Source organism: Lithobates pipiens, unplaced genomic scaffold (assembly GCF_037356315.1).
Source record: "Lithobates pipiens isolate NorthernLeopardFrog02 unplaced genomic scaffold, aLitPip1_a1.2 Scaffold_16, whole genome shotgun sequence".
Taxonomy (NCBI): domain Eukaryota; kingdom Metazoa; phylum Chordata; class Amphibia; order Anura; family Ranidae; genus Lithobates; species Lithobates pipiens.
In genome coordinates, this window is record NW_027507748.1 from 533,720,185 (window position 1) to 533,735,865 (window position 15,681).

The 15,681-nt window shown below is 40.1% G+C and overlaps 2 protein-coding genes across 2 annotated transcripts in view; one reads left to right on the forward strand and one right to left on the reverse strand.

The window, feature by feature from the left end:
* GTF2F2 (general transcription factor IIF subunit 2) overlaps positions 1–15,681 on the forward strand; it is a 386,137-nt gene that overhangs the window by 159,052 nt on the left and 211,404 nt on the right. The gene's annotated exons all lie outside the window — the stretch shown is intronic.
* On the reverse strand, positions 13,927–15,445 carry KCTD4 (potassium channel tetramerization domain containing 4). The gene has a single exon (XM_077483220.1). It carries the CDS (start codon positions 15,239–15,241, stop codon positions 14,468–14,470), a length of 774 nt encoding a protein of 257 aa, XP_077339346.1. The 5' UTR covers positions 15,242–15,445; the 3' UTR covers positions 13,927–14,467.

The following is a 15,681-nucleotide window of genomic DNA, read 5'->3' on the forward strand; positions in this document are numbered from 1 at the left end:
CTTGATTTTTTTTGTTTAGATCAACGGGTTTTTAGCTCTTTTTGAATAGATATAGCAAAATGCTTTCAATTGTATGTTTTACAGACCAAAAGGGAGCAGATAATAGAAGTTTATTGTTATGAATTGGAAGGAAAACTGTGATAAGAGAAATATGGAGCCTAGCATTTCGGAATTCTTTTTTTTTTTTGTGTAAATTCTAGTTTCTGGGCTGCCATGCTGACCCTCTTGGCTCCTATTGTCCTGACCTGGAAAAGATTCCAGATAGGAATTGATAACATTCTGCTTTCCCTCATTTATGTACTTTTCACTGCTTCAGTTCAGGATAGCATTTTTAGAAGGAATTTACCAATCACAGCTTCTCTTTTTGTTTTTGTCATGACAGGTTTGTATTGGAAAAACTGTTTCTATATACAGAAAATCCTATTTTGACCTTTCCAGCCTAGAAATCCACAGTTTTGTTTTACAACCTGCTGGAGTTAGTGACATTAAAGTTTCATAAAACAAAATTAAAAAAAGTCATATCTGTAGCCCAAAACCTCCTCCTCCTTTATTTTATTTTTTTTTTCAGGTCCCCCTGCTCGCTCTAGACCCTTCTGCTCTATGCATCCTTAAGACACACAGATCCCTCTCTCCCCCCCCCCCCCTCCACCCCCTTATTGGCTCACTTGCTGTGAATGACAATAGCAGGAGCCAATATCTCCCGCTGCTGTCTCAGCCAATGAGGAACCTGGAAAAAGCTCAGCTTTTGTGCATGTTGGATCGAGGTGTAGCTCAGGTGAGTATGGGGGGGGGGGGGCATGCTGCACCTATGCTTTTTACCTTTATGTATAGAATGTGTGGAGGTAACAAACATTGAGCTTTTAAACCCACTTTAAGTTGTCTTTTGTAGGGATTCCTTAAATTATATAACTAAAGGCAAAACTTTGTACAGAGTGCATATGGATTAGAGCGGGAGATTCACCATCTCTATTTGTCCTGTTTGCTGTTATCATTGAAAATGAAAGTAAAAGATGATCCCAAATTTTGGGTTGTCCCCAGAAAAGTAATAGGAGAAAAATTCCAATGGGGATGCTAGTTCTTGTGACCTGGGGGTCCCTAAGGGATTCTGCTAATTTGCAGGGATTTTCTCTCAGTTCCTATTTTGGCTGAAGGAACAGGACGTAAAGGGAAATCTCCCCAAGGGGACATAGATGGCCAAAAACTAAAGAAATCTGACAGGGCTTCTAACCCCTTACTCTATTGAAAAAAAAAAAAAAATTGACTATAGTTCTACTTTTAAGTCTGCACATAGTTTAATTTTGTACTTTTTTTACAAATTGATATGTGATTTGTATATGCCTCCGTTTTTGTCCTGGCATGCATTAAATATACAATTATTAATGCTTCTGGAAAGCAAAAATGTAACGTCCACCTGTAATCTTCTAGTACATGTTAGAGATGACTGATATTAATTGGTTGCTATAGGTACTACATTTTTCTTTGTTATATCTCAGTGTTCTAAATCAGCCCTGACTAGTGCACATATAGTTTTTCAAGAAAAGTGCTTTTGTAAATTTTCCAATAAGTGCTTTAATTTTCTATCCTGCTGGAAAAATAACAGTTGTAATTACAGCAGCTATTGTGTAGCTAACTTTTATTAGTGGATCTGAAGGGAGAGAGGCTTTAAGTAGTTGTAAAGTCGGGTAACACTATGTACAATAATGGTGAATTGCTAAACATGAACATTTAATAGATCCATCTTTGTTATTTTTTGATAACTTGCCTAGACATCCGTTTGGCATCTTGAAAACTGTAGGTTGCGTGATCACTTCATTTCTTAGCGATTCTCAGACCTGCAGATGGGCGTATCCATATCAGGGCATCACGTCATAACAGGAAGTGACGTTTGCCACCAAGCATCTGCATTTCCAAGGTGATGAAACCCAATCATAGACCCAGCGGCATTACATTGTTTCCCCCTTTCCCCAGCCAAGTTCTGTGAGTTGAATAACAGGAAGAGGGGTAAGGGATGGGCAGAGGGCGTGGCTTTAAACTGAGCACAGAAGATACAGGCATGGTATGTGCTCGCACTTCATGCCTGTATCTCTGAACAGGATGACAAAGGAGGAAAATGGACCATGCTAGTATGGATCGGTTTCCATGCTTAGTGTGGTCAGTTTAATACCAGGCAGAGAACTGGCAGGATCAACCAGGTAATATAGAAGTACTTCAGTGACAAATATGCTATTAATATAAAAAGCACATAAGAATACATTAAAGGGGTCCCTTAGCATTTCTCTTTTACATTAGCACATTGAGCACAATAAAATAAACATTCATCAGTAAACTATTTGCTAAGATTCTTATCCCCAGCACATGCAATTTTACAACTTAAACTGTGCCCCACTTCTGCTCTGCTTTCCTGAACTTCTAGTGTTCACAGGAAAGTTAACAGTGGACATTGCAATCGGGAGTGAGTTAGCTAGGAGAAGGAGCAGGGGAGTTCCCTGTCATCCAAGGCTGTGGGACTGTGTGTTTCTTTTGATATACACAGTGTAGGGAGAGACGGCTCTAGTCACTACATGCAAGGGTCGTGTCATAGGATGCTGCAATTCTCCAGCTTAAATGGAAACGTAGACAAAAAAAAAAAAAGCTGCATACCTGGTAAATGATTAAGTTGGCTGCTGAAAGGGCTGAGGATTTAAAATCACTTTAAGCAAGAATTCCATGCCTTTTAAAACTGGGAAATAACAAATATACCTCTATGTAAGATAATGTTTACAGTGGATATAAAAACTTTCCAAAAAGGGGTCATTTGTTTTTTTTTTTTTTTTTGTACTTTCCTGGCTTGTTAGAAATGAGATCGGCCATCAGTACTTCAGGTGTGATCAATTTTTAGAGATTGGCACTATAGCTTGTGGACTCTATAACTTTTACGAATACAAAATAATATCTACCAATTTGGGTTATTTTTACCAAACATCTGTAGCAGTATACATTTTGGCCAAAATGTATGAAGAAAAATGACTAATTTTTGCTAAATTTTATAACAAAAACAAAGAAAAATGCTTTTTTTTAAAAAAGAATTTTCAGACTTTTTTTTTATAGCGCAAAAAAAAAAAAAACTTAGTGGTGATTACATACCACCAAAGGAGAGCTCTATTTGTGTGAAAAAAGGACAAAAATGTCACTGGTGCAGTGTTGCATGAGTAATTGTCATTCAAAATGTGAGAGCACTGAAAGCTGAAGATTGGTTTGGTTAGGAAGGGGGTTTAAGTGCCCAGTGGTCAAGTGGCTAATATCTTCCTCTAAATATAACATATTGATAATAATTCTTGTTTCTTTCATACTAGTACTATGTACAAAAGTCCCACATAAAAAAGACAGATAAGAATCGATATTTTGTTTGGAAGTTCATTGCTACAGTTTATTTGCATTTTAATTCCACTTAAAAATTTGTTACATAGTGCATTTGGCACAACTGCCCAGTTCAACCTATTCCCCCCCGTTTGCTTTAACCCATTACTATGGAAGCGCAGTGACCTTATTTTGATGTCTTTTCAGTTAGTTGGCTGACATCTGGGTTTGATGGTGTCTTCACTTGTTGAGAACAAGGTCTAGTCAAAACGTCCTGTACCCAGTGCAAGTCTTCAGCTGAGTCCACTGGCATCTTTTTAATAAGTGCATACATCCGAACATAATCCCTTTTGTCATTGAAAGGCATACAGGTATGACAGAACTATGTAATGTCCTGTATGTTTTATTACACAGATTCCCACATTCTCAGGGTTGTATGCAGTTTTCCTTTAATCTTAACTGATGATTTACAAATCAGGTTTGTCTAGCTTGTGCTTGTAGTGTTCGAATAACTTTAATAATACATATTTACTGTTAAATATAAATGATACAGTAACGTGCTTTTCTGAGACAACACATCCCTTTTCACAATATGTAAACATATTGACCCTTTAGTATAGCCTTTCTCAACCTTTTTACCTTGAAAAAACTTTTAGGTCATAGGGAACCCCTGCTTAAAACTTTTATATCTTCAGCTCATGACACATTATCATGGATATAATAAGTAAAATAAGGAATGTGACATACTTGGGGTATTTGACACCCAGGGCTGCTTTATTTGACAGAACGTTTTTCAGTAATAATTATAAAATAAATAAATTGCCAGAAAAGAAGCAGATTGAGAAAATTGTAATGTTACCTCATGGAAAAAAGTTACCTTTTTCACGTGTAGTCAGTGTAGTGGACTTTACATTTGGTGGTCAACAAAGTGGTCCATTACATTACTTGTCAATGATGAAGGTCCCTCTTAGATTGGTGGTTGGTGAAGGGCCCTGTTACCATGGTGGCCAGACCGACAAATGGCACCTTTAAAGATGGTTTAAATTTGCTGATTGTTTAGGGAATCCCTAACAAGCTCTGGAGGAACCCCAGGATTCCACAGAACTCGGACTGAGAAAGACTGCTTGATATAAGGTTAAGACAGGATCTTTTATACAGCATTTACTGATTGAGACGTCTTGTATGTAAAGCATGCTAAAAAGGCCAGTTAACCCAAAACTGGTATTTGAGTGAATGTTTATGGACTGGATATTACTTCACTGGTGGACTCCAGCAGCTATATCTCCCTGCTGGGTTTCCGTGCTGTGAACCCCTCTTTAATCTTGCCTGCAGCAATCAAATATCCGTTTTGAGGGAGTGAACTTTTATAAACAAAATGCCTTTTCAGACATATTTTGCAATGATTATTACAATATTGCACAGTTCTCACTAGAACTGTAGAATAGCTAAAGAAACTATTGTATCAGGCTTTAGAGGACCTTGTTTGTTAGACCTTACACTCTAATGGCCGTAAAGGTGATATAGGAACATAGGTTAGGGAATGGAATGCAGTTGTTTTCTTGATGCATTCCTTTCCATGGTAAGTTACAGAGTTCTAATAGTGTTTGGGGTGTGCACAAGTGTTGGCACCTAATAAGCAGAATATGGCAGCATTTACTGGCAATATATTGTTCACCCACTGCAAGAAGATCAAACCATATTGATCTCTGTATTGGCCTGAGATATCTATACATAGCAGTGAAAATGCTGTACAAGCAAGACACAATATACCATTTTTGCTCGCTGCATAGACTCAAAACACTTGCTCCGGGAGAAGTTAGGGACATTTCTAGGTGTTAACATAAAATATATATACCTATAGTCAGGGCCTGACAGGTTTGTCCTAAATCTACTAAGCAGTGCCCACGGATAATAGATGGGCAAAATGTTCTTGTAGCACCTTATTTAGTAAACTTCTAGTATGTACTAGGCTTTACTCCGTTTTTTTTTTTTCTTTCAACCTGGCGGGCTGAACTAAGAAAATTGAGCTCGGGAGGAGCCACTGTATTAACTGTCCGATGTTAGTTCAGCAATCTCCCCTGCTGAGCTATTGTGCCCCTGCTAGAACACACTGGTCAGCGTTCTCAGCCAATGGTTGGGCACTTATCGGCCTTTTTTGGTCATGCTCCTTTGACAGAAGTCGGCCCGGTGTTCTGCCTAATACAGTCCGCCCATCAAATGCTGTCCGCTCCGTACTGCGCATGCGCAGTACGGAGCAGCCGAAGCTTCGGAAAAACTCCGAAGTTGAACGGCGCCTGCGCCGTGAGTGGAGGAGGTAGCCCCACCATCCAAGCGGACATAGGGTTAAGAATTTTAGAGGGCCCCTCGCGGGCGAGCTTCGCTCGCCACGCTTCGGGCTCGGCCTCGCTCCGCTCGGCTCTTTTTTATTCTAACTCTATGTCCACTTGGATAGTGGGGATAGAACCTGGACTCACGGCGCAGGCGCCGTTCGTCCTCGGCAATTTTCGGAATCTATGTTCCTGTGTACTGCGCATGCGCAGTACGCAGGGGACAGCATCTGATGGGGGACACTATTTTACAAGACACCGGCATTAGTGAGAACTTTGTGATGATCACTTGCTGCATAAAGTGGTGATTATTGCAGCAGATGGCTCCTAGCTATTTCCTGGCTGTGGTGAAGTTTAAAGAATCCTTTGGGGATAGCAATATAGGAGTTGCCATTCCTGACGGTCAGTCTTTCATGCTAATCCTGACTTCACTACTTGTTGAGCTATTGACAAGTGGCACATAATTTTGAAGTGGAAGGAAAATGATAAATGGTTTTCAATTTTTTTTTACAAATATGTGATAATTGTAGCATGCATTTATATTCAACCCTCTTTACTCTGATACCCCTAACTAAAATCTAGTGGAACCAATTGCCTTCAGAAGTCACCTATTTAGTAAAGGGCATCCACCTGTGTGTAATTTTAATCTCAGTATAAATACAGCTTTTCTGTGAAGCCCTCAGAGGTTTGTTAGAGAACCTTAGTGAACAAACAGCATTACGAAGGCCAAGGAACACACCAGACAGGTCAGTGATAAAACCGTGGAGAAGTTTAAAGCACGGGAATTGTTATAAAAAATATCCCAAGCTTTGAACATCTCACAAAGCATCTTTAATCCATCATCCGAAAATAGAAAGAGACTGGCACAACTGCAATCCTACCAAGACATGGCCATACACCTAAACTGACAGGCTGGGCAAGGAGAGCATTCATCAGAGAACAGCAGCCAGAGATCCACAGCTCAGGTGCGAGAATCTGTCCACAGGACAACTATTAGTCGTGCACATCACAAATCTGGCCTTTATGGAAGAGTGACAAGGAGAAAGCCATTGCTGAAATAAAGCCATAAGAAGTTCCATTTGCAGTTTGCCAGGAGCCATGTGGGGAACACAGCAAACATGTGGAACAAGGTGCTCTGGTCAGATGAGGCCAAAATTGAACTTTTTGGGCTAAAAGCAAAACGCTATGTGTAGCAGAAAACAAACACTGCACATCACCCTGAACACACTTTCCCCACCGTGAAACATGGTGGTTCAAAGCATATTCATTTGTAAGCCCTTGTACACGCGGTCGGAGAATCTTTTGGAATGAGTCTTATCGGACCATGTCGTCAGATAATCCGACTGTGTGTGGTATGCATCGGACTGATTCCGTCCGAATCTCCGTCTGACCCAATTTTCCAACATGTTGGAAATATTTCCCGACCAACTGGGCCGGACGGATCTAATCCGATCATGTGTAGAGCATTTTCATCGGACCAAGTGCCACGCATGCTCAGATCAAATTCCTACATCAAAGCTATTGGCTACTAGCCTGAATGTAGTCCCATCGTAACGAAATTACGTCATCACATTCTGAAAGATCGGATTTTTTGCCAACTTGGCCCGACCGTGTGTATGCAACAGTTTCGGACACAATCCGTCGGACTAAATCCGACGGATTTGGTTGGCAAAATCTCCGACCGTGTGTACGTGGGCTTAGAGGGGCCCAGTCAAAGTCCAGACCTAAATCCAATTGAGAATTTGTGGCAAGACTTGAAAATTGCTGTTCAGACGCTCTCCATCCAATCTAACACAGCTTGAGCTATTCTGCAAATAAGAAAGGGTAAAAATGTAATTCTCTAGATGTGCAAAGCTGGTATAGATATCCTCAAAAAGACTTGCAGCGGTAATTGCAGTGAAAAATGGTTCTACAAAGTATTGACTCGGGTTATGAATACAACATTTTGAAAACCATTTATCATTTTCTTTTAACTTCACAATTATGTGCCACTTTGTGTTGGTCTATCACATAAAATCCCAATAAAATACATTTACGTTTTTGGTTGTAACATGACAAAATGTGGAAAATGTCAATGGGGTATGATTACTTTTTCAAGGCACTGTATGTCTGGTATCTCTTCAGAATTGGGTGGTCTTAATTTTCATTTTTAAGCTTAGTTTGGATTTTTTTAAATTACGTGCTTTGTGCACGGTGCAGTAACATATTTAGCACAGCTTCATTGCTGCTAGAAGCAATATTGTCATTCTAGAACAGTGTTTCTCAACCCCTAATAGTTTTACATATTGCAGCAACATTCATACACATAGGACACCTGACGTTAGAGCTGATTTATTCTTCTAACGAAATTACACCTTTGCACACTGGTACTGACTAGTATCCCAATGTTTCTTTCCCTCAATTTCTCTCCCTCACTCAGCTAATGTGACACAGTGCTGAGAGAGAGTGGCAGGAGAAACAAACAAGGATACTGTGCAGGCGTTTCTTGCCCTCTTTATCAACTTATCATGTCATTGGTTGTTAGGACGCTGTGGCTGGAAGGTTGTAAATGAGCACAATGAAAACCTTTGCCTTTGTGCAACTGATAGACAGGCTTGATTCACCCACTGACTTGTATACAATTTTGGGGGTTCTTTTAGGCAATTTGCCAAGGCACCCCTGAAGAAACCTGAAGGCGCCCTGGTTGAAAAAGGCTGTTCTAGAAATAAGAGGCAGTCTATTGAACCAATGGAGCAATAGAATACAATGTAGAAAAGAGTGCATGTTAAGCTGTGATGCTTCAATCTCTTGGGAACTGCTGCTTTATAGCTGTCTTATTGCTATAAGCAAGCCTTACTCTGTGCTTTAGTTTTGTTTCACTTCATTATTGTGATTTCTTGTCTGACAGCATACTATGATTTGAGGGCCGGTCTGCCTTCACAGACAGAGCTGGTGTGAATTGTCACCAAGATTTGTCACTTTGTAAATCCGCAGACACTAACTGAGAAAATACATTTCTGCTGGTTATGTGTTTTCTGGATTATATAGTCGAATAATTCTCTTCCCTTCAGAGGTGTGTGTCTGCTAGATGTAAGATTGCTAATTAAGTCTGATGACACATTGGTGATTCTGATGAAAAATTGCCAGTAGCAGGATCGCTAATAAGGCTGCCTGTGTGTGACTATGGAATCACTCCCTTTATAGCCACACGTGGCAAGATGTTGCTGTGTCGCTGTTCGAATGCATCTAAAACTTGCTAGCAATAGGAGCGACCTCAGCTACGCAGGGAGCGATTTCATTGGGACAAACGGGCAGCCTTTTTTTCAAGATCCTGCTGCTGTCGATTTTGATAAATTGTCAGCGACAGGGCCACCTTTGCGTCATCAGTTTACCTGGCAGCCTATGAGAAAAAGGTTGTGTGCTATATGTTGCCACACTGTAATATATAGAGCATGGGTGCTCAACCTGTGGCTTTGAGCATGACTCCCAAAAACAGAGGCATGATGGGACTTGTAGTTCTGCAACAGTTGGAGACCCACAGGTTGAGCACCCATGTTATAGAGTATAGGCTCATACCCTCAGACGTAGTTTCATTATGTTCATTCATTCATGTTCTTTGTTTAGGTACCTGAACTGTTAATGTAGCTGCTTTATTTAATATTTGCGTTCCCTCCAATGTACATATTACACCATATTGACTGCCTCACAAAGTCTCGTGGAGAGTGCTGGACGAACAAGTGTTTTCATTTAAGCCTATTTGTATAAATTCTGCTGTAAGTAGGACCTTTTAATAAACTCTTTTGTGCTTTTAAACGAATGTTGCGCAATTAGTCTATCTTCTTCTTCTATATGCTTTACCGTGTGATCGGACTCTGGAGTTCCTTGGAAGGATATAGATGTGGGGGATATAAAGTTGTGCTCATAAGTTTACATACCCTGGCAGAATTTGATTTCTTGGCCGTTTTTCAGAGAATATAATTAACACAAAAACATTTTCTTTCACTCGTGGTTAGTGTTTGGCGCAAGCCATTTATGATCAATCAACTGTGTTTACTCTTATTAAATCATAATCACAACAGAAACTACCCAAATGACCCTGATCATAAGTTTACATACCCCAGTTCTTAATACGGTGTATTGCCCCCTTTAACATCAATGACAGCTTGAAGTCTTTTGTGGTATTTGTGGATGAGGCTCTTTTTCTTTTCAGATGGTAAAGCTACCCATTCCTCTTGGCAAAAAGCCTCTAGTTCCTGTAAATTCTTGGGCTGTCTGGCATAAACTGCATGTTTGAGATCTCCCAAAGTGGCTCGATGATATTGAGGTCAGGAGACTTGGATGGCCACTCCAAAACCTTCACTTTATTCTGCTGTAGCCAATGACATGTTGACTTGGCCTTGTGTTTTGGATCATTGTCATGTTGGAATGTCCAAGTACATCCCATGTACAGCTTCCTGGCTGATGCATGCAAATGTTCCTCCAGTATTTTTTGATAACATACTGCATTCATCTTGTCATCCATTTTGACCAAATTTCCTGTGCCTTTGTAGCTCACCCATCCCCAAACCATCAGCGATCCACCTCCGTGTTTCACAGTAGGAATAGTGTACCATTCATCATAGGCCTTTTTTGACTCCTGTCCAAATGTAGTGTTTATGGTTGTGGTCAAAAAGCCCAATTTTGATCTCATCACTCAAAATGACTTGTGACAGAAGGTTTGAGGCTTGTCTCTATTCTGTTTGGCAGCATACTTTGAGGCATTTGCGTAATAATGACATTCTTCTGGCGACTTGACCATGCAGTCCATCTTTCTTCAAGTGCCTACTTATTGTGCATCTTGAAACAACCACACCACATGTTTTCAGTGTCCGGTATTTTACCTGAAGGTTTTTGTGGGTTTTTCTTTGCATCCCGAACAATTTTCCTGGCAGTTGTGGCAGAAATTTTAGTTGCGCTACCCGATCGTGGTTTGGTTTCAACAGAACCCTTCATTTTCCACTTCTTGATTAGAGCTTGAACACTGCTGATTGGCATTCTCAATTCCTTGGATATCTTTTTATATCCCTTTCCTGTTTTATACAGTTCAACTACTTTTTTTCCGCAGATCCTTTTGACAATTATTTTGCTTTCTCATTGACTCAGAATCCAGAAATGTTAGTACAGCACTGGATGAAAGGTGCAAGGGTCTGTCAGGAGTCCAGAAACTCATGGAACTTTTATGCACACACACTAATTACAAGCAAACCGATCACAGGTGAGGATGGTTACCTTTAATAGCCATTCTCATCTATGTCTACTTGTGTGCATATTAGGCCTAAATCACCAGGGTATGAAAGCTTTTGATCAGGGTCATTTGGGTAGTTTCTGTTGTGATTATGATTTAAAAAGCGTAAACACATTTGATTGATAAAATATGGCTTTAGCCAAACGCTAACCACTAGTGAAAGAAAAGTGTTATCATTTATATTCTCTGAAAAATGGGCAAGAAATTATAAATTCTGCCAGGGTATGTAAACTTGTATAGATTGGGTATATTTGCCCAATCTATCCTGTGGGGAGCACCGGGTGATTGCACAGATTGAATATTGGATCAACGCCTTTTCAAGTTCACTTTATGGATTTATAGTTGTTTTGGACTATTTTAGTTTTTCCTTGTTTTTCACTTTTTGTTCTAATTGATGGACTTTGTGTACTCTATGTAAATAAGTTTGACAGCACAATTTTTATTTTATGATGCTGCTGTTTTGTCACTGATTATTTGAGTCAATATTTTATATACACTGAGCGCAATAGCTTTTTGAGTGCATATTAAGGCCCCTTTCACACATGCGGACATTATGTCTGTATTTCATCCATCCGTTTGCGGATGAAATACGGACATAGATGCATTCCTATGGGATAGCAGGTCTCTGCGGATGAACATCTGCAGACATCCGCTATCATCCGCCTCCGCAATTGTCCGATTCTGCAGAAGGAGGAAAATCCTATTTTTCTATCGTCTGCAGAATGGATCGGATTAACACGGACAGACGGTCCGCGCTCATCCGATCCCCCATAGAGAAGAATGGAGAGCTGACAGGGCGGTCCCTGCACAGTGTGCTGGGACCGCCCTGTTATCCGCCAGCTCAGCGGGGACAACAGAGCGATCCCTGCTGAGCAAGCAGATCTCATCGCGGGGCGGATCATTACTGATCTGTCCCGTGTGAAAGGGGCCTAAGGCAATGTGTCTACAGTTAAAAAAAATAAAATAAAAATAACTGTCAGCAAGCATAAAGTATTATTTTGTTCCTCAACACGGGGCTGATCATGCTAAAGAAATGTATCTGTTAACTGGGATAATTCTTATAAAGACTGTATGACATTTAAAGTGTTGATGAAACCTGTGCCCATGAAGGGGAAAGCAACAGGTTCACTTTCATTGTGCCTGACCAACAGCACATGTTCACTTCTTATAGCCCTCTTGCCACTCTTCTGTCCAGCCACCGGTAGTGAACTAGTATCTGCTACTTCTAGCTATTGGCTAGGTTCCCCTTCTCCCATATGACTGTGCTTTTCATGGGCAATTGATTGCTCTGACACCTTGCAAAGGACAGAGTCAGTTACCCTATGTATGTTTTCAACTTTGAGGTTTTACTGGTTCCCTCTCTTTTTTTCTTCTGACAGATGAAAAAACTGGGGGGGAACAAAGAACATATCTTGTGCAGCTTTTTAGTCCAGCATGAAAGGGAAACTGCATGGGGAACGCAAAGGTTCACTTTAAAGTATACTCGACGTGCTGTACATGTCCCTAAACTAGCCAAGTTAAAACGGGCTTCCTCAGATGCTTGCATATTCCTCCGTGGAGCCTTAAAAGCACCCCAGGGGCCCTTAAACCGAGGGAAGTGTAATCTGAAAATGCCAACCCTTTCTTGCAGTGCGAAAACTCTTGCACTTATTTGATTCCACCACCTCCAGTAATTAAACAAATAGTGATGGCTCGGAAGGAAGCTGCGGGAAGGCATAACCTACACAGTAAAGTAATACATGCCAAATATCTACATTGCAAATATGGAAACTTTTACATACAGTTGCAAATGTGGTTTTTTTTTTAATTTTTTTTTTTTATGGGCTTATACCTCTGTAAAGGTTGTTGAATGTACTTTTTTGACCAATGCCTCTTGTAATGGGGAAACTGCAGTCACACCAAATGGCACCCAAGGTAAATCTAGACTGCTCTGGATAACTGGTAAATAAAAATACTTCTATTTGGAATACACTATATGGCCAAAAGTATGTGGACAACCCTCAAAATGATTCAGGTTGACAAAGCCAAGTCCATAAACACAAGGCTTGGTGTGGACGAGCTTGAATGGCCTTGTAAACATCCAGTTCCTGACCACACAATTTTTTTTTGTTTTTTGCCTGAATGAGCACATACTCCAAAATCTTGTGGAATGTCTTCTCAGAAGAGTAGGAACTTTTATAGTCTCAAGGTCCATGAAGCATTATAACAAGTAAATACTGCCTACAGCATTGATTGTTTCTTTTGCCTGTCTTTTAACATCATCACAAGGTAAGCCGTTTGTGTTAAAGATGGTAATGTCCTTGAGATTATCTCTGCTTGAAAGCCCAAGCATCTAATTATGTTTTGCAGAATATTTCCTTTTGTAAACTATACTACCCATATGTCCTTTTGTAAACTATACTACCCATATTTTCCAATGTTTTTTTTTTTCCTTTGGTATTCTGACCATTTATTTTAAAGCTGACATTCACTGCATGCGTTTATATTTAATGACTACTTGTTTCTTTAACCATAAACGGAGGTTAATAAAAATGAATGCTACGTGTATGAATTAAATAAAATTAAAATGTGGTTAGTATTTTTTACATAACCCTCACTGAGTATATGACAGTCCTCTATAATAGATGGCTCTCTAGGAGTTATAAATCTGGAATAGCCTCACGTGATGTGACACATTGGGACTTTCTACAGTGGCTCCAAAGCTATGGTTCAATATCTTACAGTAATAGCTGATAAAATAAATTACCTGTGCAATTACCAGTCTGTATTCTAATCAATCATAATGCAGTTGTCCCTTCTACATCCAATACTTCATGATAAAACCTGCTATTGCTTACCTTAAGTAACCTTTTACTGGCTTTTCAGTGGAGTAATTACCTTCTCAGTCCCTGAAAAATTCATGCACAGAAAATCATTTCTTTAAATTAATTCTCTCTCTCTCTACAAAAAAAGAAAACTATCACATTTTAACAATGGCATTTAAAAAAATAAGAAGAAGCTTTGGAAAGCAATCATCCTTTAAATACAATACATGTTCATTATTCGATTTGTCAAAAACATGTGGTGTGAACTAATACTACTAATTGTAGCTGGGGAGGGAAAAATGGTTTCAACCAAATCCTGTTTATTGTGCTGAAGCTGAAACGCTTGATATCCAGAGAGACACTGAGTGTAGCTCAACCAAAAAAAAAAAAAAAAAATTGTGCAGCTCTTACTCAGTTAAGTACACAAAACATTTCAGCAGCACTGTCTGGGTGAATGACAGGAGGTAAGGACAGATAATTTAACACTTATCTGTACAGTAGCCATGTTCTTTGCAGTACAAGTCTGTGACTCGTGTATAAGGAAGATATTTCAGTGCTGGAAGAGAATGAGAAGATCTTGGTTTTTAGGTAAAGTGTACATACCCTGATCTCTTGTAAATTAATTGGCAGCTGGTCTCCTTTTGCTAGATAGTTACGTTTCGTCTTGCCAGAGTGCTGCTGTCGTTTAATGAAGCTTTGCTGTACGCTCTACTCCCTTTTGTTTAGTGATAGAGCATTTACTTGATAAAATGAAGGGCATCACTTTGCACAATTGACCCTTTAGAGCAGTCTAGGCTTGTCAGCAGCCTGAAGCCACATTTGAGTGCCATCATAATGGCTTCAAACTTGAGGGTTTCTAAGGTGCAGACGAAGGTGTTGTCTTCCTTGAGCACCAGTCGCGTCCCGTTTTCCGACTTGATGAAATATTTAAACTGAATAACAGTAGAGGAAATGCAGAACTCTTCAGGAAAACCATCCAGCCTACTTTTTGAAACTAGGACAATCCGAGCTTTGATTTTGGATATGAAGTCGGAGGCATTGCAGAAAATGCGCAGCCCCTGAGACCGGTCATGATTATCTGTTATTTCGAGGAAAGTGGTCTCCCTTGCTGCCTGCTGTTCCTTTTCCCACCTGGACTTCACAGCTTCATTTAGTGCTTTCAGCTTGAAGAAGTCAGCCTCCTGTACCAGAAGCTGGTTTTCTTGGAAACCTTCAGGTAACAAGAGTTCCCCGTTCCGGAGAAAGTTTAGAACATGCCTAAACAATAGCCCATCCCTGTCTATGAAGTAGTGTCCATCTGCGTCAATGGGGCAGAAAATTTTCCTGTTCACAACTCCCTCAAGGTAAGAGTCTGGGTACTTGCACAAGGTCTGCTTTTGTGTGATATATAGATATCCGCCAACATTTAGTGTGACAAGAGCCGTCTTGCATTTTAAGCTCTGCTCTCCGTCCTCCGAATTGTGGCATTTGTCATCACACTCCTTCTCCCTTCTGTTGGTTCTGCGCTCCATTCTGAGCAACAGTGTGTTGCAAGAGCAAGCTGGCCTTGCTCTTATTTGGTTTCAAAGAAAAATAATAGAGTCGTATTCAGTTCTGCCACGATGATGGAATGAAAATGCTGCCAGCATTGCATGAGCTGTCAGCTCTCTTTTGCAGTAGGTGGCGTATGAGCTATGCAAACGGCAAGATACCAGTAATATAGCTTGGAAAAGGAGCATTTGCATTTAACTGTGTAAGGGAAACATGCTCAGTGTGGACTCTCTCTCTCTCTCTTTCTCTCTCCCCCCCCACCCCCCTTTATTTTTCTTAAAGAAAACGTAACCAGTTACAAAAATGGGAACTTGTAAAGCTTTCCCATAGATTCCAATGTATTTCAGTTAGTGGAAGGCAGCTTCACTTTTTACCATTCCATCATATACTGCTAAAGTTATGAGGCTATGTTGGAACTTTG

Excerpts from the sequence above, each read along its gene's own strand:
- KCTD4 (XM_077483220.1), bottom strand. The coding sequence starts at position 15,241 with ATGGAGCGCAGAACCAACAGAAGGGAGAAGGAGTGTGATGACAAATGC.